Source organism: Dryobates pubescens, chromosome 13, assembly GCF_014839835.1.
Source record: "Dryobates pubescens isolate bDryPub1 chromosome 13, bDryPub1.pri, whole genome shotgun sequence".
In the NCBI taxonomy this organism is placed as follows: Eukaryota; Metazoa; Chordata; class Aves; order Piciformes; family Picidae; genus Dryobates; species Dryobates pubescens.
In genome coordinates this window covers 8,954,024-8,981,334 of record NC_071624.1, presented here as the reverse complement: position 1 = coordinate 8,981,334, position 27,311 = coordinate 8,954,024, and the positions used below count along the sequence as shown (strand labels likewise).

Below are 27,311 nucleotides of genomic sequence, written 5' to 3'. Positions count from 1 at the left end.
CGGCGGGTTGCTATGGGAATGGGGCAGGCACATGCGCACCGGGCCCTGCGCCGCGCCTGCAGACACCGCCCTGGGGGCGGGTCCGGCCGGGGGGGCGGGGCGGAGCGGGGAGGGGAGGCTCCTCCCTTCCCCTGGCGGTGTGCGCGGGAGCGAAGCTGGGCTCTGGTTGCGTGCGGCGCGGGCAGGTGAGGCGAGGAGTGGTAGGAACGGGGCTCTCTCTTCCCCTGCGTGCGGTCCCGGGTCTGGGGTGCTAGGGTCCGTGTGCGCGGCCCTTCGGGAGGGCCGCTGAAGTACTACCCCTTCCCGAGGTCTCCGGGGACTATCCGGAAAGCTCTGGGCGGACTCGCGGGATGCGCTCGGCGGGCCGAGGCTGAAGGAAGGCGGCGGGGCGGGCGGGAGGGGTGTTAAGGGGATGCTGGTGAGGAGGAAGCGGGCTGATGGGGACTTCGGGGCCGATAGCTGTTGGAGATTCCGGAGAGGATGGACAGCAGCTCGCTTGCCTCTGCCAAGCGCAGGGCCTGGGGCGCCCGAGCGCCTGCGACCCGCCGACGGGAGGGCCTCGGAGATGAGGTTCCCTGTTTGCAGAGCGGATGAGGGAGGCACTCCGATGCAGTTCACATGCAGTGCTTCAGAGGACATTATCATAGAAAACTCCAGCCGGACTGTTGAAACCACAGGGCGAGGAACATGATCGACCAGCTCCAGAGGAAATTAGGACTGCTCCAAGACTGCTCCGGCGTGTGAGGGAACGCTCAGCAGCTGCCCTGAAGGGAGTGCTGTGGGAGGGATCACAGTCACAGAATGGTGGGGGTTGGAAGGGACTTCTGAAGATCATCTTGCCCAACCCTCCTTCCAAAGCAGGACCGCTCAGAATCAGTCACACAGGAACACTGCCAGGCAGGCTTTGAATGCCTCCAGAGAAGGAGACTCCACAACCTCTCTGGGCAGCCTGGTCCACTGCTCTGCCACCGTCAATGTGTGTTTTATTTTTTGGTATTTACATCGAACCTTTTGTGTTCCAATTTGTATCCATCACCCCCTTTTCCTGTGACTGGGCACCACTGAGAAGAGTCTGGCTCCAAGATCTTTCCTGAAAGATTTCTGTCCTTGGTCCATATATTAAAATACAATGTAAATGCAGCCCCATCTGCATAGATACTCTCCTTTGTTTCTTGGTATCTGCAAGAGGCTTTACTACACTCCTAGCCTGCCTCTGAGAAATAGCTGGGTGACAGACAAGCCTTTCGAGTTAAAAGAATGTTCTTCTGTGTTCTAGCAAGACCTGGTTTTGTTTGGCATTGAAAATCTCTCATGGAGAATGGTTTTAAGCAGGGATCAATGACATCACTCAGCAGGAAGCACTCTTGGAAAGAAGAGATCCAATCAGAGCAGTCTTGCATGATGATAAAAAGTCTCACAGATAACCTCTTTAGTAGCTGAATACTTTGTAGGTCATACACCAGCTTATTGACTGAAATACAGGGGCTGCAGATACTGGGTTTTATTTTTAGCATGAAATTTCACTTGAGAAGCATGTTTTTATTCTCTTTGTGTAATCAGCATTCCAGCTTTTGTCAGCAAACCCAAATTCAAGTGAAACACCACCAAACTGCTTCAATATTTAGCACCTTTAGTCTGTCCCTCCCACCGGAAAGCCTGCCTCAGAGATGAGCTTTTCTGTACTGGGGGTGAAGGCAGTTTACTTGTGACTTTAAGATGGCTTTTTGATGGGAGGGTGCTGTACATTGAAGCCATTTGGTGTCATTTCATGTTGAAGCTGAACCCACTGGCAAAAAATCTATTTGGAAGGTGGAAAGAATCAGACAGTGATAATTTAAAACCTGTGGAGTAAAACTGGGAGCGAGCTGAGAGCTATGGAACAAAACAGAGTGGCAGCTAAGATGTGGCTATGGCTTTGTGAGTGGGAGCAGATAACTTTTTGGCTAGAGGGCAAGCCAGGGTAGGGACTAGCATGAGGAGCTGGAGTGCTTGTCTGCTGAAGATACAGCATATGCTGACATCTTTATGTTGCCATAGTAAATTCAGTGATCTCTTGAGGTCATGCAGGTTATCATGATAGTTTTCTTGTGTCAGCAGGTCTTTGACAAGAGACTCTTGTCTTTGTTAGGTAGGGATTGTGGTTTGGTTGGTTGGTTGTTTTTTTTCCCTCAAAGTGATGCAGCTGCATGTGAACATCTTAACTTGGCATCAAGAGTTAAAATGACTGAGTTTGCAAGTGTCCAGATGAAAGAGGAGGAGAAAATGTTTCCTTTTGAAGCTATCAACTCTTTACAGAGCACTCGAGCGTGAAAGGAAATGTCTGGAGAGGAAGAAGGCTTGAAAAGAAAAAGATATTGCACATGAGTTGGGTTGTGGGGTTTGTTTCTTTCTTTATTTATTTAAGCTTTGAAAAAAAAACCTGTTTCCTGTAACTAGCAAGATGTCTTGAAGCAGTGTGTTTGGTTTGGTTCGTTTCCGGAAAGGATGTGAACTTTTGAGGCATCAGAATGGTTTGCTGTGTACCTAGTGCTTTTGGCACCCCACACTCATATTGCTTGAATTGTTTGGGAGCAGTGGCTTCTGAAAAGTCTGCCTCTTCTTAGTACTGAAAAAATCAAACGCTTATACACTGTGAAGCAATTGATACTGTTTCAAAGTCTGGATATCTAATCTGGGCATCTGCCCTTTTTTAAACCTAGTGTGTGCAACAGTGGGTGTAACACTGTTCTGGGCTTTCTTGGGCTTCTTACATTATTATTTTTCCCTCTTGCATGATTTTTAATAAGCTGAAAAAATCATTCTTTTTTTTCCAGATTTGTTCTTGACCTTCCTTAAAAATGTCCAAGGTAAGAATAAGATTTCTGTCTTCTAATGGCAAACGAATATCTTGCTTTTAAATAGTTACTGCAAAGGCAGGAGGTGTAACTTCCATCATGTTTGAGGGTCGTGTGTTTGCTAAGGTTATGGGTGATGAATAAATAAGAACTCATAGAATGGCTTAGGCTGGAAGGGACCTCAGAGATCATCTACTCCAACCTCTCTGCCGTGGGCAGGGATGCCTCACAACTGCACTCAGCTGCTCAAGGCCCCATCCAACCTGTCCTTGAACACTCCTACGGAGGAGGCATCCACAACCTCCCAGGGCAACCGACCACCTGACTCACACCACCCTCATACTGCAGAACTTCTTCCTAAGGTCCAGTCTAAACCTACTCTACCTCAGCCATTCCCCCTTGTTCCTGTCTCTAGACACCTTTATGAAAAGTCCCTCTCCAGCCTTCCTTTAGGAGCCCTTGAAGTATTGGAAGGCAGCTCTAAGGTCGCCCCAGAATCTCATCTTTAGGCTGAACAACCTCAGCTCCCTCAGCCTATCCTCATAGCAGAGGTGCTCCAGCTGTTGGATCATTTTGTGACCTTTCTCCAATAGCTCTGTGTCCTTGTTATGATGTGGACAACAGAACTGGATGCAGTATGGGAGGTGAGGTCTTACCTGGGAAGAGTAAAGGGGCAGAATCACCTCTCTTGCCCTGCTGGCCACCCTCCTCTTGATGCTTCCCAGGACACAGTTGCCTTCTGGGCTGCATGAGCTTCTCATCAATCAATACAATTCAGAAGGCATAAGACTGAAAGTTTTAGTGATGTAAAGCATATATTAAAGAAATTTCCTACAAGGATAAACCTCTGCAGTTAAATAATGCTTTTGGGAGGGTTTAGTTTTGGTCATGGAGTTGCATGCAAACTCCCTAGTGCATTTTTGTTGACATTTCCATTCTGCTACTGTTGTTTTGAGTAAGAATCATATAAAAGAAGGATGCTCTTAGATTTTCTGTATTTCACTGGGCAACTGTTGACTAGTAGGAACACCTGTGTGGTTTTCTCTCTCTCTGTCATGTTGATTCAAATAACTTGAAATAACTGAAGCAAGAAGTTACAGAAACAAGTACATCTTGAGTGGTTGCTTACTGTTGTCTTATTCTGTTCTATTTTTAGCAACAGCCTGCTCAGTTTACCAATCCAGAAACCCCTGGCTATGTTGGATTTGCAAACCTTCCCAATCAGGTTCACCGAAAGTCTGTGAAAAAGGGGTTTGAATTTACTCTCATGGTGGTTGGTAAGGAAACATTTTATGCTGATTCTCAACATTAGCTCTTGCTCACAGAGAATATGGACTTCCAAGTGAATGTTACTTCCACTTTTGTAAGGCTTTCACTTCCATTGGAAAGCTCTTCTCTACTGCAACATTTAACTTTCTATTATAGTTTATTAATTCCTTCCAGCACTTGTTTTCCACATTACAAACCATAGTTTCACAGACGGCAATGGGTTGGAAGGGACCCTCAAAAGTCATCTTGTCCAGCACCCCTTCAGTCAGCGGGGCTGCCTTCAACCAGATCAGGCTGTTCAGGGCCACATCAAGTCTGATCTTGTGTATCTCCATGGATGGGGCCTCAACCATATCCCTGGGCAACCTGTTCCAGTATTTCACCAGTCTCATTATGAGGAACTTCCTCCTAATGTCCAGCCTAAGTCTACCTTGCTCAAGTTTCAAACCATTGCCTCTCGTCCTGTCACCACAAGCCCTTCTAAACAGTCCCTCTCCAGCCTTCCCATAGGCCCCCTTCAGATACTGAAATGTGGCTCTAAGGTCTCCCTGGAGCCTTCTCTTCAAGCTGAACAGCCCCAGCTCTCCCAGCCTGTCCCAACAGGAGAGGTGCTCCAGCCCTCTGATCATCTTTGCGACCCGCCCCCTCTGGGCATATCTTCCTCCTCAGCCATGGGGGCCCCATAGCTGGACACAGCACTCCAGGTGAGGTCTCACCAGAGCAGAGCAGAGGGGCACAGTCACCTCTCAATCTGCTAGCCACATTTGAATCTATTAATAGGCTTGTGGTCTAAGTGAAGGAATTCTGTTGTGCACTCCAGCAATCATTGCTTCCTTCCTTCTGTTTTACTGCATCCAAGAATTCCATTTAAAATACAATTTAAAACTAGTTTTGCACTTGTGTTTGTCTTGATTGAGAGAATAGCATCAAGGAGTCTTCTCTATTTAAAATGTTCTTTATGGTTATATTGTTAAAAAAAATCTGGTCTTTCCATCCCTTCTGAGTACTCTTGTAAGAGAAGGATGAGAATTGGTTTTATTGGCTCGGATGTGAACTGCTACTTTTAAAATTGGTCTTGATTTGCTTTTAGCAGTTCTAATTAGTGTTTAATTCTAGTCAGTATTTCATGGAGAATTATCTGTGAAAGAAAAATCTAGTGTGTCTGCAAAAAAACACCTCAATGCTCTGAGAAATTGGGGTGTTATTAAGTAGGATCCCAAATTGTGCTTGGGACTATATCTTTCCTGGTTTACTATATCTTTACTGGTTATACTGCTTGGGAGCTGTAACTTCTGATTTGGGTGCTTGAACTCTGTTATTCTTACTTTTAAAACAGGCTTTTGTGCAAAGTACCCTAATAGAATTAGGTTCTTTATTACCCAGTGTCACAAGAAGTAAATCCTATTTGTGTGTTAGATTTGTCCAAGAGAGAACACAGTGGAAATAAGCAGGAGAGATGAGGCAGTACATTTGTAGAATGGTTTGGGTTGGAAGGGACCTTCGAGATTGTCTATTTCCAACCCTGCCTGCCATGGGCAAGGACTCCTTCCACTAGACCATGACCTTCATGGGCATCCTGTTCAAGTGTCTCACCACCCTTACTCTAAAGGATTTCTTACTAATCTCCAGTCTAAATCTACCTTCATGATAAGAGATGTTTAAATTCTTAACTGTTTTGGACTGCAGTAGTTACCTAAAGTTTTTTCTCAAGCCTTTTGTTGCCTTTGCCAAATGAGAACCCTGGCATTGCTTATATCCTATTTCTGTCTTTTCTGTTGGACAAGGTTGATCATTAATTTTTGTCTTCCCAGAATTTTGTCACAATTGACACTTTTGTCTGGTCAGATATCTATAAGACTCTGTTATCATAATCTAATTACTAGAATTTTATCATAGTTTTTCATATTATCTTTCATGGAATTCACTTAGAATATGTCCAAATGGAGACCAGCGACAAGTGGCATCCCTCTGGGGTTGGTACTGGAACCCCTGCTGTTAACCTGTTGCAGTGTTCTACCACCCTCATGGTAAAGAGCTTGTTCCTAACATCCACTCTAAATCTCCTCTAATTTCAAACCATTGCCCCTCATCCTATCCCTGCAGCCCTTTGGACACAGTCTCTCTGCAGCCTTCTTGTAGGCCCCTTTCAGGTATTGGAAGGCTGCTATTAGGTCTCCCCCAAGCCTTCTCTTCTCCAGGCTGAACAACCTCACCTCTCTCAGCCTGTCCTTGTAGGAAAGGTGCTCCAACCCTCTGATCATTTTCATGGCCCTTCTCTAGTCCTGCTCCATCAGGTCCATGTCCTTCCTGCGCTGAGGACTCCAGAGCTGGACGCAGCACTCCACGCGAGGCCTCGCCAGAGCAGAGGGGCAGAATCCCCTCTCTGCATCTGCTGACCGTTCTTCTTTTGATGCCATTGGCCTTCTGGGCAGCAAGTGCCCATTGCTGCCTCTCATCCACCAGTACCCCAAAGTCCTTTTCTTCAGGGCTGCTTTCCTTACTGAATCATCAGTGAAAGCTCTGAAAAAAGTGTATTATAAAGCTGAGATGTAAAAATTGTTACTCAGCCTTTTCATGCAGAGTTCTGTAAAACAAAATTAGAAGGTGTAAACTTTTGACTTAAAATCAGTCAGGTCTTATTGTCTAGATACAACTGAAATTATTTATGTAAGTATGTTGAACTGGTATCGATTCACAGGTGAATCTGGATTGGGAAAATCTACGTTAATCAACAGCCTCTTCCTGACAGATCTCTACCCAGAAAGGATCATCCCCGGAGCTGCTGGTAAGCATACCTTTGTTCTGAGTTCTCTGTTCTCAATAATTTATGGAATTGAGTGCTTTTATCTTTGGATTTCAGTCATAGCCAGTGTTGATTCAGTACTGGGTCCTGTCCTCTTTAATATCGTTATAATCTGGATGAGGGGATTGAGTGCACCCTCAGGAAGTTTGCAGATCACACCCATCTGTGTTGATCTACTAGAGGGTAGGGAAGCCTTACAGTGGGACTTGTTAACCAAGGCATACAGTAATCCAGACAAAGAGAATGTTGTAAAAAAAATAGAAAAACAGCTATTTCCCCCCATCTTTGGTACTTGATGAATGACTTGCTCCAGTTTATCCTTGAAGAAAGGCCTTGGAGTCCTAACGGACAGTAAGTTATCCATGGGACAGCAATGTGCCCATGTGGCGAAGAGGGCCAACAGCATCCTGGGATGCATTAAGAAGAGTATGGCACGCAGGTCCAGTGGGGTTTTCTTCCTCCTTTACTCTGCCCTGGTGAGACCACACCTGGAATACTGTTTCCAGTTTGGGGCTCTCCAAGAGACAGGGAATTACTGGAGGGAGTTCAGTGGAGGCTATGAAAATGATGAAGGGACTTGAATATTTCTTTTATGAAGAAAGACTGAGAGACCTGGGGCTGTTTAGCGTGGAGAGGAGAAGGCTGAGAGGGGATCTTACGAATGTCTATAAACATCTGAGGGGTGGGTGTCAAGATGAAGATGCCAGGCTCTTTTTGGTGGTGCCCACTGATAAGGAATTACGGGTTCAAGCTGGAACACAGGAGGTTCCACCTTGACATGAGGAGAAACTTATTTGCTGTGAAGGCGCTGGAGCCCTGGAACAGGCTACCCAGAGAGGTTGTGGGGTCGCCTCTGGAGATATTCAATGCCCATCTGGATATGTTCCTGTGTGGCTTGCCCTAGGTGATCCTGCTCTTGCAGGGGGGTTGGACTTGATGATCTTTCAAAGTCCCTTCCAGCCCCTAACGTTCTATGATTCTATGCTCCTGTGAGCTGATGATTCAGCCATCAGAAAAGAATCCATTACAGGCAATTTAGTATTGTTCTCCACAGTGCTGCTTACATACAGTTTTTCCTCAGTCCTTTTTGCCTCAGTCTCTACATTACATTGGAGACAAGTATGAAGTCTCATACGCTTATCTAAGGAAATCTGACGAATTGAAGTGCTGTGTCTAGTTGTTACCACAGCCTGGAAGGTCATCTGTGTATAATGGACAGTTGCATCTGTGTGATGGGTTGAGGCTGACCACCCCCCCCACCACGGGCAAAAATAATGACTCAGAGAAACGGATTGCAAAGGCAATGGAAAGTTTAAATGAGAAGCGGTGAATGCTTACAGAGAGCCAGAAGTGCAGTGACAAAAGAAATCCCAAAGCATAACCAGAAATATCCCATCCCCACCTGAGGGTACACCCAAGACCCCCAGGACTTCTTCTTCCCCCCGCTCCCACTCCACTGCTAGGCTAATCTCAGCTGGCCAGATCTGAGACTGCCCATACCCCAAGGCCGGGAGACATCTCCCCCAAGTTACCGGGTGGCGGCGAGGGAAGAAAGAGAAAGTGCCAGAACCCCCGCTGAGATGTTAGAGTGGCGCAGGGGATGATGGTACGAAATACCTGGGTTCCTGTGTCCACCCACTGGGCTGGACTTCTGGACGCAGGAAGTACACCTCGTATGAACACAGCAGAGGGCACCCAGCCCAAACTGCTACAATCTGCCAAGGAAATCTTTTGAGCTGATCTCCAAATCAGTCTTGCCAATTCCATTCTGAAAGCTGAAGTTTGTTGTCTTTTAGAGAAGATTGAACGCACTGTGCAGATCGAGGCCTCGACCGTTGAGATTGAAGAGAGGGGTGTGAAGCTGCGCCTGACGGTCGTGGACACGCCAGGCTACGGTGACGCTATCAATTGTCGAGACTGGTACGTACAGAGGGTGTGATTGCATTATTGCTATCACCATACTACCACCATGTTGCAAGGGCAACAGGGCTGGTGAGAGGCCTTGAGCACAAGCCCTGTGAGGAGAGGCTGAGGGAGCTGGGATTGTTTAGCCTGGAGAAGAAGAGGCTCAGGGGTGACCTCATTGCCCTCTACAACTACCTGAAAGGTGGTTGTAGCCAGGCGGAGGTTGGTCTCTTCTCCCAAGCAACCAGCACCAGAACAAGGGGACACAGTCTCAAGCTGCACCAGGGGAGGTTTAGACTCAAGGTGAGGAGAAAGTTCTTCACGGAGAGAGTCATTCGTCATTGGAATGGGCTGCCCAGGGAGGTGGTGGAGTCACCATCCCTGGAGGTGTTCAAGAGGGGATTGGACGTGGCACTTGGTGCCATGGTCTAGTCCTGAGGTCTGTGGTGACAGGTTGGACTCGATGATCCTCGAGGTCTCTTCCAACCTTAGTGATACTGTGATACACAGAGTATTACACACAGTACACAAATGTCTTGAACTGTGGATGAAGAATGGCATCCGTTTCCTGGTCATTCTAAGTGGGGTAGCAGTGGTGGGTGGGATAAATAAATCAATAAAGTGGGACTATATTCCTGAGTGGTCTCTTCCAGCCTAAATGATTCTCTGATTCTTTATTAATAACAATACACAATTCAAAGTGTGTCCAGCAGGTCTAGGGAGGTTCTCCTCCTCCTTTACTCTGCCCTGGTGAGACCACACCTGGAATACTCTGTGCAGTTTGAGGCTCTCCAATTTAAGAAGGACAGTGATCTACTAGGGAGTGTTCAGTGGAGGATATGAGGATGATGAAGGGATCTGAACATCTCTTCTGTGAAGAAAGACTGAGAGACCTGGGGCTTAGTCTGGAGAAGAGAAGACTGAGAGGGGATCTTATGAATGTCTTTAAATATCTGAAGGGTGGGTGTCAAGATGAAGAGTTACAGGCAATGGCTCAAAGTGTAAGTGGAAGACAGTAGTGAGTGGTGTCCCTCAAGGGTCTGTAGTGGGACCAGTACTATTTAATATCTTGATTAATGACATGGTGCAATTGATTCCACCCTCAGCAAGTTTGCAGATGATACCAAGCTGAGCAGTATGGTTGGTTCACTACAGAGAAGGGATCTTGATAGGCTTGAGGAGTGGGCCTGTGCAAACCTCATGAAATTCAACAAAGCCAAGTGCAAGGTCCTGTACCTGAGTTGGGGAAATCCTCAAAATCAATACAGACTGGGAGATGAATGGTCTGAGAGCAGTTCTGGGGTACTGGTGGACAAAAAATTGGCCATGAGCTGGCAATCTGCATTCCCAAAAGCCATTTCTATCCTGGGCTGCATCCAAAGAAGTGTGTCTGGCAGGCTCAGGGATGTGATTCTCCCCTTCTACACTGTGAGATGTGCAACTAGTTTTGGAGCCCCCACTACCAGTTAGAGTGGCTCCAGAGAAGGTCCACAAAGATCATCAGAGGGCTGGAAGAGCAGTGAAGAAAGACTAAGGGAGGTGGAGTTGTTCAGCCTGGAGAGGAGAATGCTCTAGGGAGACCTTATTATGGCCTTTCAGTATATGTAAGGAAAGATGGAGAGAGACTTATCACTAGGGCCTGTACTGACAAGGCAAGGGGCAATGGTTTTAAGCTGAAACAGGGTAGGTCTTGGTTGCATGTAAGGAAGAGTGATGATGATGAAACACAAACAGGTTTCCCAGAGAAGTTGTGGATGCCCTATCACTGAAAGTGCTCATGGACAGGTTGGGCAAGGTTTTGAGCAACCTGACCTACTGAAAGATATCCCTGCCTATGGCAGGGGGAGTGGACTAGATCCGTCCTACAGGGTGAGAGAGTTGGAGTTATTCATCCTGGAGAAGAGAAGGCTCCAGGGGGACCTTGTAGCAGCCTTCCAGTACCTGAGTGGAGCCAACAAGAAAGCTAGGGGGGGAACCTTTTCCAAAGACTTGTGAAGATAGGATGAGGTGGAATGACGTGAAACTAGAGCAGGGTAGATTTACCTTGGACATTTGAAAGAAGTTCTTTAATGCGAGGCTGGTGGAACACTGCAATAAGTTGCCCAGGGAGGTGGTGGAGGCCCTGGAGACATTCAAAATCAGGCTTGATGGGGTTCTGAGCAACCTGATCTAGTTGGGGAAGTCCCTGCTTACTGCAGGGGGCTTGGACTAGATGACCTTTAGAGGTCCCACCCAACCCAGTGCATTCTGTGATCCAATCCATTCTGTGATTTTTAAATCAGTTTTGAACAAGAAGCTGTGATTATCTGGAGCATATCTAATTAAAGTTGATGAAGAGATGGAGTGTGCCCTCAGCCAGTTTGCTGATGATACTGAACTGGGAGGACCTGCTGACACCCTGTCAGGCTGTGCTGCCATCCAGTGTGATCTGGACAGCTGCGGGGCAAAGACAAACCTAAGGAAGTTAATAAACAAGGTTAAGTGTAGAGTCCTGCACCTGGGGAGAAACAACACCATGCAACCACTAGAGGTTAGGGGTTTGCCTGCTGGAGAGTAGCTCCACAGAGGACTTTGGAGTGCTGGTTGATAATAAGTTATCCATGGGACAGCAATGTGCCCTTGTGCCCAGGAAGGCCAATGGTATACTTGGGTGCATGAAGATGAATGTGGCCTACACATTGAGGGAGGTTATTCTGCCTCTCAGCCCTAGTTAGACCACATCTGGTGTAGAGTTCAGGGCTCCCCAGCTCAAGACAAACAAGGAAGTACTGGAGAGCGTTCAGTTAAGGGCTACAAGGATGATAAGGGGACTGGACCATGTGTCTGATAAGGAAAGACTGAGAAAAGGAAAGTCTGGAGAAGAGCAGGCTGAGAGGGGACTTCATCAGTGTCTGTAAATCTCTGAAGGGTGGCTGTCAGGAGGATGGAGCCAGTCTCTTTTCGATGTTACCCAGTGCTAGGACAAAGAGCAATGGATGCCAACTCAAATCACAGGAAGTTCCATCTCAACATGAAGAGAACTGTTTTTACTGTGAGGGTGCTGGAGCCCTGGAGCAGGCTGCACAGAGAGGTAGTGGAGTTGCCTCTGGAGATTTTCAAGACTTATTTGGATGTGTTCCTGTGTGACCTGCCCTAGGTGATCCTGCTCTGGCAGCGGGGTTGCACTTGATAATCTCTGGAGATCCCTTCCAACCCCTAGCATTCTATGACTCTATGAAAGATAAATACTAACCCAAGAGAAATGTGCTGCAGAAGTGGAGGTGTGTCTCATATAGGTGTGTATTTTATCTTAATATAGAATTAGAATAGAATAGAATAAACCAGGTTGGAAGAGACCTTCAAGATCATCGCGTCCAACCTATCATCCAACACCACCTAATCAACTAAACCATGGCACCAAGCACCCCATCAAGGCCTAAACACCTCCAGTGATGGTGACTCCACCACCTCCCCGGGCAGCCCATTCCAATGGCCAATCACGCTGTGAAGAATTTCATCCTAACATCCAGTCTAAACCTCCTTTGGCGCAGCTCGAGACTGTGTCCTCTTGTTCTGGTGCTGGTTGCCTGGGAGAACCCCCAGCCATGTGCAGGAGTTTGTTCTTCTGGAACTCAAGTAAAAGTTTAAGATGTATGCTCTTCTACTGTTACAGCACCCCTAAAGGAATTCTTGTCCATCAGGAGGCTGGTTCATCAGCAGGACGTCTTTGTTTTATTATTCATTTAGTTAAATTCTTTATTATTTTATTTATGCTTGTTATTTGTTCTTTTACAACTATTTATTGTTTTATTTATTATTTTATTTATTTATTACCTTTGAAGCATCACTAAAATCCTGGAGTGCTTGGGAAGGAGCATGACTTCTTGCCCCCCTCTGTGTTTTTCAGTTTCAAGACCATCATCTCTTACATCGATGAGCAGTTTGAGCGCTACCTGCACGATGAGAGTGGCCTGAACAGAAGGCACATCATAGATAACCGAGTGCATTGCTGCTTCTATTTCATTTCACCCTTTGGGCATGGGTAGGTGTTTCTCCACTGTTTGCTTGTTTAAATTGTTTTACTTTGGGGCTTGGTTTGTGCCTTTTGACTTCGATTTTCAGAATCAGAGTGCCGTTACTTAAGGAAGTACTAGAAGAGCTGGAATTGGGTGTGTTGCTCAGTACAAAGAGGACAGCTCTTGGAGCAGGTCCAGAGGAGCCCACCCAGATGATCAGAGCATCTCCCCTTTGGGGCCAGGCTAGGAGAGTTGGGGCTGTTCAGCCTGGAGAAGAGAAGGCTCTGGGAAGACCTTAGAAGAGCCTCCCTGAAGGGGGCTACAGGAGAGCTGGAGAGGGACTTTTTACAAGGGCTTGTTGTGAGTGGACAAGGGGCAATGGCTTTGAGCAGGAAGAGAGGAGATTTAGACTGGAGATTAGGAATAAAGTCTTTAGAGTGAGGGTGGTGAGACACTGCAAAAAGTTGCTTAGAGGGGCTGTGGATGCCCCCTCCCTGGAGGTGCTCAAGGCAAGGTTGGATGAGGGCTTGAGCAAGTTGGTCTAGTGGAAGGTGTCTCTGCCCATGGCAGAGAGGTTGAAACTAGGTGATCTTTAAGGTCCCTTCAACCCAAACCATTCTATTATTCTCTCTGTAAGGAGAGAGAACTATACTGGTGTGAAAATTACCTGGTAATTTCAATTAAAAATAAATTGAACTCTTTTTTCATATCTTAATCTTAGCCTTAAATCTTTGGGCAACATAGAAAGTCGTGAGTTCAAGCCTGCAGTGGGCAGTAGTGTCCTCCCTACTCTAGTCATGAGGTCTGTGGTGACAGGTTGGACTCAATGATCTTTGAGGTCTCTTCCAACCTTAGTAATACTGAATACTGAGCTTTATATGTCAGAAAATTGTCTGTGTTTCAATTTTAGCCTTAAGCCTCTGGATGTTGAGTTTATGAAGGCCATACACAACAAAGTAAACATTGTGCCAGTGATTGCAAAAGCTGATACGCTTTGTCTGAAGGAGCGAGAAAGGCTGAAGAAAAGGGTGAGTATTCTTCCAAGCCTGCCAGTAAAAGCAGTGTGGTTGCTGAAGAGAGAGGTATTCTCATTCAACTTCACTCTGTTCTAGCTGAGAAAAATCCAGTCTTATGCATGCTGTAACATCATTTCAAGTGTAGTTTGATGCTTTGTAAATTCTTTATAGAATCACAGAATTGCACCATTTGGCAAAGACCTCTGAGATTGGGTCCAGCCGACAGCCCAACCGTAGCCATTAAACCATGTCCCAAAGTACAATGTCCACACATTTCTTGACCATCTCCAGGGACAGTGACTCCACCAGCTCCCTGAGCAGGCTGTTCCAAGGCCTGACCACTTTAGATTTAGATTGGAAAGGACCTTAAACATCATCTAGTTCCACCCGCCCTACCATGGGCAGGGACACCTTCCGGTACACCGGATTGCTCAAAGCCTCATCTAACCTGGCTTTGAATACTTCCAGGGAAGGGGCATCCACAACCTCCCTGGGCAACCTGGTCTGGTGTCTCCCCACCTTCACTGGAAAGAATTTCTTCCTAATCTCCAGTCTAAACCTCCCCTGTTGCAGCTCAAAGCCATTGCCCCTTGACCTGTCACTACAAGCCCTTCTAAACAGTCACTCCCCAGCTTTCCTGCAGTCTCTTTCAGGTACCGGAAGGATACTCTAAGGTCTCCCTTGAGCCTTCTCCAGGCTGAACAGCCCCAGCTCTCACAGCCTTGTCTTTAGTCTTGCAGGACTTGATACTGTCTGCTGAAGGGCAGGGAAACAATGCAACAAACCATCACAAGTTAATAACAGCTATGAAATTTAGAAAGAAGTGTTAGAATTCAGTTGCCAGAAGGCACACTTAGTCCAGTCTTAGCTATTACATTTAATACTTTATCTGATTTAATACTTTATCTGTTATTTTCTCAATTCTTCTGATTATTCTTAGCGTTATCTTACTCAATTTGCAATAAATAGAGACATGTACTCCAGTTTGATACCCATTTTGTGCTATTTTAAATAGCCCATTTGGGTTTAGGACAAATGGATCCCAGCTGCAGATGCCATACTTGGCAGTCATGAAGACAGAGGAAAATACTTGTCATTGTCTGTAGCTCAGATAGGTTTTTAAACACTTATCACCCATACCCCAAATTAGTCATTCAGAGACAAAAGCGAGGAGTTTTAGGCTGCTCAAAGCAGTTATGACTTCTGAGTCAATGCTTTATAGTTTAAAATAAAGACTGCAAAGGCTTGAAAGAACCTGAATTTCTTATGTATAATCCACAAAGGACAGCGTTGTTTGAACGTTGCTCTCTGAAAGCTTGTGCCGAGTAGCTGTTGAGTATCATTAAAAACATGATGTTTAAAAACAATTATTCACAGAGTCATTTGGTTCAGTAAGCCTGGTGAAGTAATTTTACCTTAAGATTTAGAAGTAGTGACTCTACATGGGTATTGCCTCAACTGCTTATGTTATAATTCTCAGATTCTGGATGAAATAGAAGAGCATGGCATCAAGATTTATCACCTGCCCGATGCGGAATCAGATGAGGACGAAGATTTTAAAGAGCAGACCAGACTCCTGAAGGTAGGACTGACTTCATGAGTTGGGTATGTGGGCTGGGGGATGATGAAATTGAGAGCAGCAAGGCAGAAAAGGACTTGGGGGCACTGGTGGATAAGAAGCTGGACATGAGCCAGCAATGGGTGCTTGCTGCCCAGAAGGGCAATGGCGTCCTGGGCTGCATCAAAAGAAGTGCAGCCAGCAGGTCAGGAGAGGTGATTCAGCCCTCTGCTCTGGTGTGACCTCACCTCCCAGCACAAGAGCAACATGGACCTGATGGAGCAGGTCCAGAGGAGGCCATGAGGATGATCAGAGGGCCAGAGCACCTCTCCTACAAAGCAGGCTGAGTGAATTGGGGCTATTGAGCCTGGAGAAGAAAAGACTCTGTTGCATTTCAGAATCCAAAGGGCTTCAATATAGAAGGGCTTGTAGTGATGGGATGAGGGGAAATGGATTGAAACTGGAGCAGGGTAGATATAGGGTGGACACAGGAGGAAGTTCTTTACAATCGGAGTAGTGAAATATTGGAACAGGTTGCCCAGGGAGGTGGTTGAGGCCCCATCCCTGGAGACATTCAAGATCAGACTCGATGTGGCCCTGGGCAGCCTGATCTAGTTGGAGGTGTCCCTGCTAAGTGCATGGCGGTTGGACAAGATCACTTTTGATGGTCTCTTCCAACCTGATGCAATCTGGGAATCTGTAACACACTGTATTTTTCCTGACTGCCCAGCTGGCTTTATCACAAGATGCATCCTGTGACCTGCCATGAGACCTTGAGCGAGTCCCTGTGTCTCTGAGCTTAGGCTTCCTGACTGGAGGATGATGTTAATAATTCCTTTTTTCTTTAATGCCTTCAAATTAAAAGCATTACAAACCTAGTACTGTAATATGCAGTGCTGAGCAGAACAAAAAATCATTCCTGGAGTTATTTGTTCTGATTCCTTATTAGTAATTTTTTGCATTTTCGGCTTTCAGGCCAGCATTCCATTCTGTGTAGTGGGATCCAATCAACTCATTGAAGCCAAAGGTAAAAAAGTTAGAGGTCGACTCTACCCATGGGGTGTTGTTGAAGTGGAGAATCCAGAACATAATGACTTTCTGAAGCTGAGGACCATGCTCATGTAAGTTAGACAATTCCAGTTAAGTGATAATTCTAAAAAACAATCATTAGGTAGCCACTCAAACACTGTACTAGCACTTGGAGTGGTTGTGGAATCCTTGGAGGCATTCACAATTTGTGTGGAGAAGGCCACGAGCAGACTTGACCTAGCTGGCCTAGGTTGATGCAGGGGTGGGACCACATAGGCACCATAGGTTTATTCCAACATCATTTATTCAGGGAAAATAATCTTCTGTGTAATTCTTTTGTCAGACACTGTGTTGGGTTGCTCTGCAGATCCCCAGGAACTGGTTGCTACGCACTTCATGCTTATTTAAATGTGTCTATTTGTAGGTAAATACCTGCAAAAGAGTAGACATCCACAGTTCACTGATGGTTTATTGTCAGGCTTTGCTATTCCCCCTACCCAGCAGTGCTTCATCAACTGTCTCACCCAGGAGGACAGCTTATGTCAGGGTCTAAGGTGTTCTCTCTATGTGGCTTTAATTGCCTCAATTTAACATAAAGTAGCTTCTAAATTAGCATGTAAATGGATGTACCTGCTGAACACACTGACCCAATACAGTGCTGAATGTGAGAGCTGGTTGAGCAAGCTGATGTGACACAGGTACCTTCTAATTCTTTTTCTTCCTTCAGCACACACATGCAAGATCTTCAGGAGGTGACCCAGGATCTTCACTATGAGAACTTCCGCTCCGAGAGGCTCAAACGAGGTGGCAGGTTGGCATCTTGTGGTTACATCCTGTTTCTTCCTCTTCTGAATTTATTGTTTCATTTCTCTCTTTCTCAGTGTCTGTTCCTCCTACCATTGCATTGCTGGGATTTGGTGGCTCCAGTCTGCACCAAGTTCAGTCAACCAGTTAAGAAAAAGCAGTACCTAAATATGAGGAGAGAGTTCTGTAGTTAAAAAGGTATAGTTAGGTGTCTGCTTTCTTCTAAGGCTTGAACACAGTTGGGTTGGAATGTTGGAGGTAAGTAGGGCAGATGTCTGTGGTAAATGTTGTCTTTGAAAATCTAAGAGTTAGGTCAGTGCTGATATGTTAATAAAAAGGAATTATTTTTTTTCCTAATTAACTAATGGACTGCACCTTTAAAAAGAGAAACTCTGCAGTGCTGCTTTAAACATGCTCTATATCAATAATGCTCCTTGTGTAGCAGTCACAGGAATAATGTCTTTCAACCTGATTTTGAGCCATGGTGGTTATGGCACAGCTTTCCTGCTAAGAGAGACAGGCAGAACACCACATTTTAAACTAAAATAACAGGGTTTGTAAAGTTGGGTCTGTGAGTTCTTGTTGAAAACTGGGTGTTTCCTGGTTTGGATTTTTCAGTTGCTGCTCTTGTTCCAACCACTAGAGGGTTTCATAATTACACATTTCAGTGGGTTTGATATATTTTGCAGAGTTTTTTCCATCATGCTGTTGACAGAGGTTTTGCCACATGCCAAGTCAGTTTTCAGGAGAAGGAGTTTCTCTCTGCTTGTAGCCTGCAAATCCAGCTTTCCCCTCAGGAAAGACACCATGCCATTCTCCCCTGGCCTCTGCACTTGAAGCTGCAAAAACTAACCCCCACTTTTACTAAATTCTAGTGCCTGTTCTCCAACAGGTGTGTACAAAAGTCTTAGAATTAATGGCACCTAAAGTCATCCAGAGTAAACAAGTGTTTACCAGTTTTCAGAGGATTTCAATCTGCCTCTGCCAAGGACTTATGACAGTAAGTTGCTGTTAGGTTGGGGTATCATTCTTTGTGAATCTAAACCATGTTTTTTGTAGAATCATAGTATTATTTTGCTTGGAAAAAAACCTTTAAGATCAAGTCCAACCTTCAGCCTAACACCATCATAGTCATTAAACCATGGCCTCAAGTGCCATGTCCACACATTTCTTGAACACCTCCAGGAATGGTGGTGACTCCGCTACCTCTCTGGGCAGGCTGTTCCAATTCTCACAGCAAAGAAATTGTTCTTCATAGAATCAATAAGATTGGAAAAGACCTCAGAGTTCATCAAATCCAACCTGTCATGCCCAACCTTAACCTCCCCTGGTGCAACTTCAGGCCATTTCCTCTTGTTCTATTACCTGATACTAGGGACTACCTTGAGCTTAGTATTTTACTTTAGTTGTATTGATGGAGTAGATTTGAGTGTGGGTGTGCAGTGTTTCTAAATTTGCTGCATCTCTGTAGCACTCACACTGCAGTCAGTTACAGTAATGTTATGCTCAGGTAAACTTGTGCTCCTTCAGAAACAGTTTTTATTCATACCTAAGATGCAAAGATCTGTCATGTTTCAAAGTAATGGCTAGAACAACTTTTGAAGCTTATACTTGTTCTGGCCAGAACTTTGTGAAGGAGTAAGGGAAAAATTTATGTCTTGAAATTAATATTAGAACATGAAGAAATTGTTACAATGGATTTTGTTTGTATGATGAAAGTCTGGCACCTTCTAAGAGCTTTGATTTTTGTCAACAAAGCATTGTCAAAGTTCAAAATCCAGAATGTATGCATGTTGCTGACAACATTCATCTGATTTTAGGAAAATAGAGGAAGAAGAAGTGAATAAAGACCAGATTCTGCTTGAAAAAGAAGCTGAAGTAAGAGATAGAACTCTGTCCTGTGGACGTTTTTATTCTTGTGTTCATTATTTATGGGGAGATTTTTATTTGTGTATCATTAGTTCACATCAAATGATGCATGTGATCTTGATAATTTGTAAAGGCAAAAGCAGGATTTGCTATCATGAAGTTATTCCAGGTGCATTAACAAAACAGAATGTGAAGAGGTGGAGAGGAGCCTCAGGACCCTGATTTACTGGAAGAAGTGGAATCTAGTGAAATGCCTGATTTCAGTGTGCTCATCAGTGATGGAGATAATGCATGTTGGGTGGGGAGGGAGAGCCACCCTCCCATGAGGAAAGGTTCTGAAGTTAGCACTTACAGATTGGGAAGAAGTCTGTTCAGCTCTGCAGGGAAGTAGGAAACAATGGTGGGAAATCCCAGGAATAAAGAGTGAAACAGAACTTTCCATTCTGCCACTGTGATAAATCCATAATGCAGAGATCTGTGTTCTCATTGTCCCCTTAAGCCAAAAAGCATGTAGCCAAGACGAGAAAAAGTACAGTGGATAGCAAAAACTGGGCAGAAAGACTGAAGTGGAGATCTGAAGCAGGCCCTGTATGAGGAGGAGTTGTAGAATCATAGAATGGTTGGAAGGGACCTCAAAGATCTAGTTCCAACCCCACTGCCATGGGCAGGGACACCTCCCACTAGACCAGCTTGCTCAAGGCCCCATCTACCCTGGCCTTGAACACCTCCAGGGAGGGGAGATGAGGTTAATGCAGATATGTGTTTCCTCTTTAACATAAAGAATTAATACTGTGGTGGCAGCAAAGAATCATGTTCTGATGTGAGATGAGGCTACAGGATTCTTCTGTCCTACTTTTCCAGCTTCGTCGCATGCAGGAGATGATTGCTAGAATGCAGGCACAGATGCAGATGCAGATGCAAAGTGGAGAAGGAGAAAACAGTGCAGTTCATGGGCACCCTGTCTAATTTGGTAAGGTGTTTTAATGGCCACTTAAAGGGTTTTTCTTTTAACTTCTTGTGGTTAGCAGTAAGCTTTACAAAAATGTTTACAGGCTGGGTTTGCAGAGAGTTCAAGCTTAACTCTAATTTTTAAGGTTTAATTGCTGTTTGTGAAGTGAAATGGCTTGGAGCCCAGCTAAACATTGGTGTGGTGGTGTGTGTAAATGTATCATGGAATCATAGAATGGCCTAGGTTGGAAGGGACCTCGGAGATCATTTACTCCAACCACCCTGCCATGGGCAGGGACACCTCTGAACGAGACTTGGTTGCCCAAGGCCTTATCCAACCTGGCCTGGAACACCTCCAGGAAGAGGCATCCATAGCCACTCCAGGCAACCAGTTCCAGAGTCTCACCACCCTCATACTGAAGAACTTCTTCCTCAGATCCAGTCTAAACCTACTCTTCCTCAGCTTAAAACTGTTCCTCCTTGTTCCTGTCTCTAGACACCCTTATGAAAAGTCCCTCTCCAGCCTTCCTTCAGGTATTGGAAGGCAGCTCTAATGCCTCCCCTGGAGTCTTACTCTCTCTAGGCGTAACAACCACAGCTCTCTCAGCCTATCTTCATAGCAGAGGTGCTCCAGCCCTTGGATCATGTTGTGGCCCTCCTCTGGACTTGCTCCAACAGCTCTGTGTCCTTGTGATGGGGACACCAGAACTGGACACAGTATGTGAGGTGGGGTCTCACAAGGGCAGAGTAAAGGAGTGGGCAAGAATCACCTCTCCTGACCTGCCCACACTCCTCTTGCTGCACAAATATATATGAATACAGATGTATATCTAAATACAGATGTATGAAAGTCTATAGAATATATGCTGGCATGAGTCTTAGAACGAGTCTGACATTGCCTAGAGGCGGCTCTCAAACTCATGACATAGTCTCTGTTTCATTGTGACTTTTAAAATCTCAGCAGTGCTTTCAGGTTTCTAACTGTAAGAATTTAGCTGATTTTAAATTGCCTTTTTTTTTTCTTTTCTGTCTTGTTTTTGGATTGTTTTATCCTCCAGCTGACAGAAGACCCTTCTGGAGTTGACTTGTGGTGGTGTTACACCCGAAAGGATGCCTTTTGCTCCGCGTGTGACTTGGAGGCTTTTTTTAGAGTTTAAGATGGAAATGCATTGCAGTCACACCTTGTGATAAGTATTTCATAACATGTAATCTCTTGGTATTTTATATATTCTACATATCTGACTTTGGTTTTGTTTAGTAGTTCCTATACTGAGGTCATTTTTAATTTTTCATTGTATTATGGCACAGAGTAGGAATTGAAACTTTTTCTGGCTCGATACGGCATTAGATTTGGGGTTTCATTTCTTTTTAAGTGTGGCTTTGTTAGCTCCTTGATTTTAACTTTGTATGGCATTTAGCAATAAATAACTCTCAGTGGTACCTTGTCCAATGGCATGCAGTAGTCACCTCAGTAAGAATCCCTGCAAGGTTCCTTTCATGGGTTTTTTTTGCAGTGTTTACAGGTGTGTGTGTGTGTCTGTGAGACCAGCAGCCCTTTTTCCTTTCTCTGACTAGTGTGGATGATTTCCTTTGCCCCTACAAGCATCCTGTAAAACTTCAACCATGCCTTGTGACTTCAGGCAAGAAATAAGAGGACACACACTGTATTTTGTATGACAGGCTTTATTTCCTTCAGATTTAACCTCGAGGGACATGTATTCTTTATTGTTTGCCTAAAATCTCTCCCTCTGTTGTAGGTAATTTTTAGAGTTTCTCGTAGGTCAGCAAAAAATCAGTCACAGAATCATAGAATGGCCTAGGCTGGAAGGGACCTCAGAGATCATCTGCTCTAACCTCCCTGCCATGGGCAGGGACACCTCTCAACTAGACTTGGTTGCCCAAGATCTCAGCCAGTCTGGCCTTGAACACCCCCAACCTCCTTGGGCAGCTTGTTCCACAGTCTCACCACCCTTGTATGGAAGAACTTCTTCCTAAGATCCATTCTAAACCTACTCTCCCTCAGCTTCAAACCATTCCCCCTTGTCATGTCCCTAGGCACCCTTATGAAAAGTCCCTCTCCAGCCTTTCTGTAGGATCCCTTCAGGTATTGGAAGGCAGCTCTAAGGTCCTCCCAGAATCTTCTCCAGGCTGAACAACCCCAGCTCCCTCAGCCTATCCTCATAACAGAGATGCTCCAGCCCTTGGATCATCTTTGTGGTCCTCCTCTGGGCTCGCTCCAACAGCTCTATGTCCATCTTATGATGGGGCACACCAGAACCAGTCCTGCTATTTTCTGGCATTGCTGTAGCCAAATAAACTCCAGCAATTCTGATATTGTTAAATGAGATAAATGCCCCACAGCAGTTTTCTGTGCATGAGTGTTTCCTATATCCTGATTCCTAATGATTATTTTCATACTGGTTTTAGTGCATTGCAAGCTGTTATTTGCAGTATAAAATCTATACTGTTATCTGTGTCCAACACAATCAATGCAAACCTGTGTTTTCAGGTCTTGCTCCAAGAAGGATTTAGCAGTATTACTTCAGAAGAGACTCTGGGATACACTTTTGGGTTTGGTTTTAGGCCAAGGTCACTTTCCTTAACACTGATAAGCTGTTTCTTAGTTTGGCTGGACTTATGCTACATATCACAGTTTCATACAGATTCACAGATTGCATCAGGTTGGAAGCACCCTCAAAGGTCATCTTGTCCAATACCCTGCAGCCGGCAGAGACACCTCCAACTAGATCAGGCTGCCCAGGGCAACATCTTGAATGTGTCCAGGGATGGGGCCTCCACCACATCCCTGGCAGCCTGCTCCAGTATTTCACTGTGTGTGATAGCAGCTGCACAAGTAGGAGCTGACAGGGTAAGCAGCAATGCACCATGCTTGCTTTAACTACCACTTCTGATTAAAGCCAGCAATCAGATCTCCTAATCTGATCTGTTGCAAAATGATACCATCTCAGCAGCTACTAAACGGAGTGGCAACTTCTTTCTCCTCTCTGAGCTCAGGTGCAGCTGTGACTTTTGTATTACTTTTTTAATGTTTCTTCAGGAAACTTACAGGATTTCTTCAGCTAATGTGACATTCCAGTGGTACTTAAGCGGCCAGATTAAACATAAACCTGCTAAGCAGCTGACATTTTTACCTGCCTGAAACTACTGTTTGAGTTGGTTTATATTTGAATCTTTCTAAAAATGTGAATCATAGGATGGTTTGGGTTGGAAGGGACCTCCAAAGGTCATCTAGTCTAACCCCTCTGCAGTCAGCAGAGACATCGTCTGCTAAATCACGTTGCTCAGAGCCTTGTCAAGCCTGACCTCGAATATCTCCAGGGATCCCCATCTCAACTACCTCTGTGGGCAACCTGTTGCAGTGTTCCACCCCTCTCATGGTAAATAACTTGTCCCTATCATCCAATCTAAATATCTTCTCTAATTTCAAAGCATTGCCCCTCATCCTATCCCTACAGCCCTTTGGAAACAGTCTCTCTGCAGCCTCCTTGTAGCCCCCTTCAGGTACTGGAAGGCTGCTATTAGATCTTCCCAGAGCCTTTTCTTCTCCAGGCTGAACAACCCCAGCTCCTTCAGCCTGTCCTCATAGGACAGGTGCTCCAGCCTGCTGATCATCTCCATGGCCCTTCTTTGGACCTGCTCCATCAGGTCCATGTCCTTCCTGTGTTGAGGGCTCCAGAGCTGTACACAGTACTCCAGGTGAGGTCTCACCAGAGCAGAGCAGAAGGGCAGAATTGCCTCTCTCCATCTGTTGACTGTGCTCCTTTTGATGCAGCCCAGGATGCCATTTGCCTTCTGGGTTAAAAGCACACACTGCTGCCTCATGTCCAGCTTCTCATTCACCAACACCCCCAAGACCTTTTCTGTCAAATCCTGCCTTGTAGCCTTTGCTCCATTTTCTTCTCAAATGCAATAATTGTCAAAGTTTTGCACAACTCATTTAGCATTCCCTGAAAGTGAGTCAATGAAAACCTTTTTGTTATGTTGAGATGCACAGAAGTGTTAAGTCCAATAGTTACACCTAATCCTTAGATGGAAAAGCAGATACTTCTAACTTACTGTCTTTTCCAACAAACCCTGTGGTAGTATTGTCAAAAAACACTCCACCAGACCTTAGTTACTTGTAAATCTTTGGATGTATCTTTGTGAATTGGTATAACTTACCCCAAAAAGCTTCCTGCAATGCTTTGCAGAGTCCTTTGCTGTTCTTCAGTTATCACAAATCCCTTGTACTGTTGGGTTTTTATTCCTGACAGTGCAGCATTTGTCCACTTTTAAGCTCTGTGTCTGGTATCTCTCTGTTAAATGTTTTGAACACAGCAGGCTTCAGCTCTTCTTTGCTTTGCCAAGAAGAGCAACTTTTGATCTTTGGTAGGGTATGATAAGCTGCAGCAGTGCTGTGAACCCATACTTGAAGAAAAACTGTGAAATCTTAAGATGTATGCATAGAAGAACTGCTTGTACTTGTGTCTAGGTTTAATAGTTGCCTGTGTTTCCTAACATGGGAACAAAAGCACATGGGCCATGCATTTAGTGCTGTTTGGTCACTACCTGTGGAATTCTTTGAAGCAGTATCTTATTTTTTTAAATCAGATCATGCATCTTAAAATATTTGATCAGGATAAATCAATTATTAGGCAAATAATGTTTTAATCTTCAAACTCTAGCAGGGGAAATATTTTTGTATGGGGGGGGGGTTGTTGTTGTTTTGGGTTGGGTTTTAAAAGGAAAAAAGAAGGTTGGGGCACTTGGCCATTTTAACAGAAATACTTAAAGACAGAATTGCTGCTTCTTCCCAAGTCTTCAGGGCAATCATTTGTAGTGTTCCTGATGTCTCTGAAGGTCTATTTCTCCTTCACTTTTCCTTAGAGAGTCACAGAATGGCTCAGGTTGGAAGGGACCTCAGAGATATCCATTCCAACTTCCCTGCCGTGGCCAGGGACTTCTCTCAAATAGACTTGATTGTCCAAGGCCTCATCCAATCTTGTGATGGTCTTATGTTGGTTTCATGGTCAGACATGAATAGTGAGGCTACCTTTGTCAGATTGCATTTCAGACAGACTCAACTACTGGTGGAAGAAAGACTTGGGTAGAGGAAAGGCTTGGAGGCAAAAGGTAGATGTTGTTTGGTAGCTTGCTGAACTGGCTACAGTTCTTTTTCTGTTAGAGTGCTGGAACAGTTTTTATTTTAGGAGTCAAATATTTCTGAATTTTCAGAGCTTTATAGTGGGTAGCAAAAATTCCCTGCTCTTGGTACAAAAGTCTGTCTGTTCTGGTTTATGTACTGCCATTAGTCAAAATTATAATAAAAGAAAATGCTAAAATACACTTCTCTTTTGGGGTGAGTGTGTGTTATGATTCTTTCTTATAATCAACCCTGGCAATGTTAATTTGTATCAAGGAGAAATGCAGATATGGTTGAAAGAGGACACATTGACTGAGCCTGTATAAAATATGGTCATTAAGTGTTGCGTGCTCCAAGTATATTCATAGATTCATAGAATGGTTTGGATTGGAATGGACCATAAAGACCAATCCCCCTACCATGGGCAGGGACACCTTCCACTAAACTAGCTTGCTCAAGGCCTCCTCCAACCTGGCCTTGAACACCTGCAGGGAGGGGGCATCCACAGCCTTCCTGGGCAACCTGTTCCAGAGTCTCACCACCCTCACTCTCAAGAGTTTTTTCCTAATCTCCAGTCTAAATCTCCCCTCTACCAGCTCAAAGCCATTGTCCCTCATTCTGTCCCTGTAAGCCCTTGTAAAAAGTCCCTCCCCAGCTCACCTGTAGCCCTGTTTAGGTACTGGAAGGTCTCCCTTCTAAGGTCTCTCTCTAAGGTCTCCCTGGACTCTTCTCTTCTCCAGGCTGAACAGCCCCAACTCTCCCAGCCTGTCCCCACAGGGGAAGTGCTCCAGCCCTCTGATCATCTTTGTGGCCCACCTCTGGACCTGTTACATCACGTCCATGTCCTCCTTGTGTTGGAGGCCCTATAGCTGAACACAGTACTCCAGATGAGGTCTCAGTAGAACAGAGGGTCAGAAATGTGTGTCCTTTTTATGAAGATTTGACACTGTGACTTTTGTCCCAGTAACCAGGTGACAGCATGTGCAGCAGAGTCAGATTTGGTGTAATTCTGGGTCAAGTCTGGAAAGTGGGAATGGAGGAAGTATGAGGAAGAAAATGTTTGTTGAAGGAGTGGTTAGATGGCCAGTTTTGTGGCCAGTGCTGCCTAGACACGATGGGATTGTCTGGGTCTGGCTGCTAGCCACCTGAGGGTGTGTCAAAGTTTCAGGTGCAGTGGGGAGTTTCTGCAGCGTCTAGCACAGGAAGATCCTCTGATGGAGCGGCAAGTTTGGTTTCGGTGCTTGAAATGCAGCAGACAAATTAAGCTGACTTCCACCCACAGGAATGAGAGCCTGTAAATCGAGCAAGACAGAGGAGGTGTCCAGCTATCTCAGACAGAAAACTGTGTGCTTTTTGGAAGCCACCTCTGGCTAGAGAAGAGGCGGCCGTGCAGCCCACCCACTCACTTGCAAGGAACAGGCCCCATGAAACAAGAGGTGCAGCGCTGTGATTGCTGTGGGAAAGACTGAAAAGAAAAGAACGAGGAGGGCTCCTAGCTCTGCCAAGCCTGTGCCTCACTCTTGCTCACCTTGCTTGAAACCCAGTGTAAATGGTTTTGTAGGACTGATGCAGCTAATTGCTTGTGCTCTGGTCTCAGAGATCCTTGGATCCTCAGCTGTGCACGTATCTTCGCTGGTGATGTAACCTGTGCTTGGCACGTCGGATTTAAGGTGCGATTGTGCTCCGAGAGGGGTCCAACGCTGCCAGATGCAAACTTCTGCTCAACATAGGTCACAAAGGAAGGTAAAGCAAAAGTGGAACATCTCCCTTACGAGAAAAGGCTGAAGGAATTGGGTCTCTTGAGCTTAGAGAAGAGGAGACTGAGGGGTGACCTCATTCACATTTATAAAGATGTGAAGGTCAAGTGTCAGGAGGATGGAGCCAGGCTCTGCTCAGTGATGTCCAAGGATAAGACAAGGAGCAATGGCTGTAAGCTGGAGCAGAGGAAGCTCCACAGGAACATAAGGAAAAACTTTTTCATTGTGAAGGTGGCAGAGCACTGGAGGAGGCTTCCCAGAGAGGTTGTGGAGTCTCCTTCTCCAGAGACTTTCAAAACCCTCCTGGATGCATTACTGTGTGACCTACTCTAGGTGATCCTGCTCTGGCAGGAGGGTTGGACTTGATCTCTGGAGGTCCCT

The 27,311-nt window shown here is 45.4% G+C and overlaps 1 protein-coding gene across 1 annotated transcript; it reads left to right on the top strand.

Moving 5' to 3' along the window:
- Positions 1 to 86: 86 nt before the first annotated feature.
- Positions 87 to 25,366, top strand: SEPTIN2 (septin 2). The gene is made up of 13 exons (XM_054166402.1): positions 87 to 185; positions 2,814 to 2,846; positions 3,991 to 4,111; positions 6,802 to 6,888; positions 8,703 to 8,826; positions 12,698 to 12,832; positions 13,717 to 13,834; positions 15,303 to 15,404; positions 16,356 to 16,501; positions 17,137 to 17,220; positions 19,034 to 19,091; positions 19,944 to 20,052; positions 21,089 to 25,366. The coding sequence occupies exons 2-12, from the start codon at positions 2,838 to 2,840 to the stop codon at positions 20,046 to 20,048; spliced, it is 1,089 nt and encodes a 362-aa protein (XP_054022377.1). The 5' UTR covers positions 87 to 185; positions 2,814 to 2,837; the 3' UTR covers positions 20,049 to 20,052; positions 21,089 to 25,366.
- Positions 25,367 to 27,311: the final 1,945 nt, after the last annotated feature.

Bases quoted from the DNA above. Each gene is read 5' to 3' on its own strand.
- SEPTIN2 (XM_054166402.1), top strand. The intron at 6,889-8,702 runs GTAAGCATACCT...GTTGTCTTTTAG, and splicing joins GATCATCCCCGGAGCTGCTG to AGAAGATTGAACGCACTGTG. The intron at 15,405-16,355 runs GTAGGACTGACT...TTCGGCTTTCAG, and splicing joins AGCAGACCAGACTCCTGAAG to GCCAGCATTCCATTCTGTGT.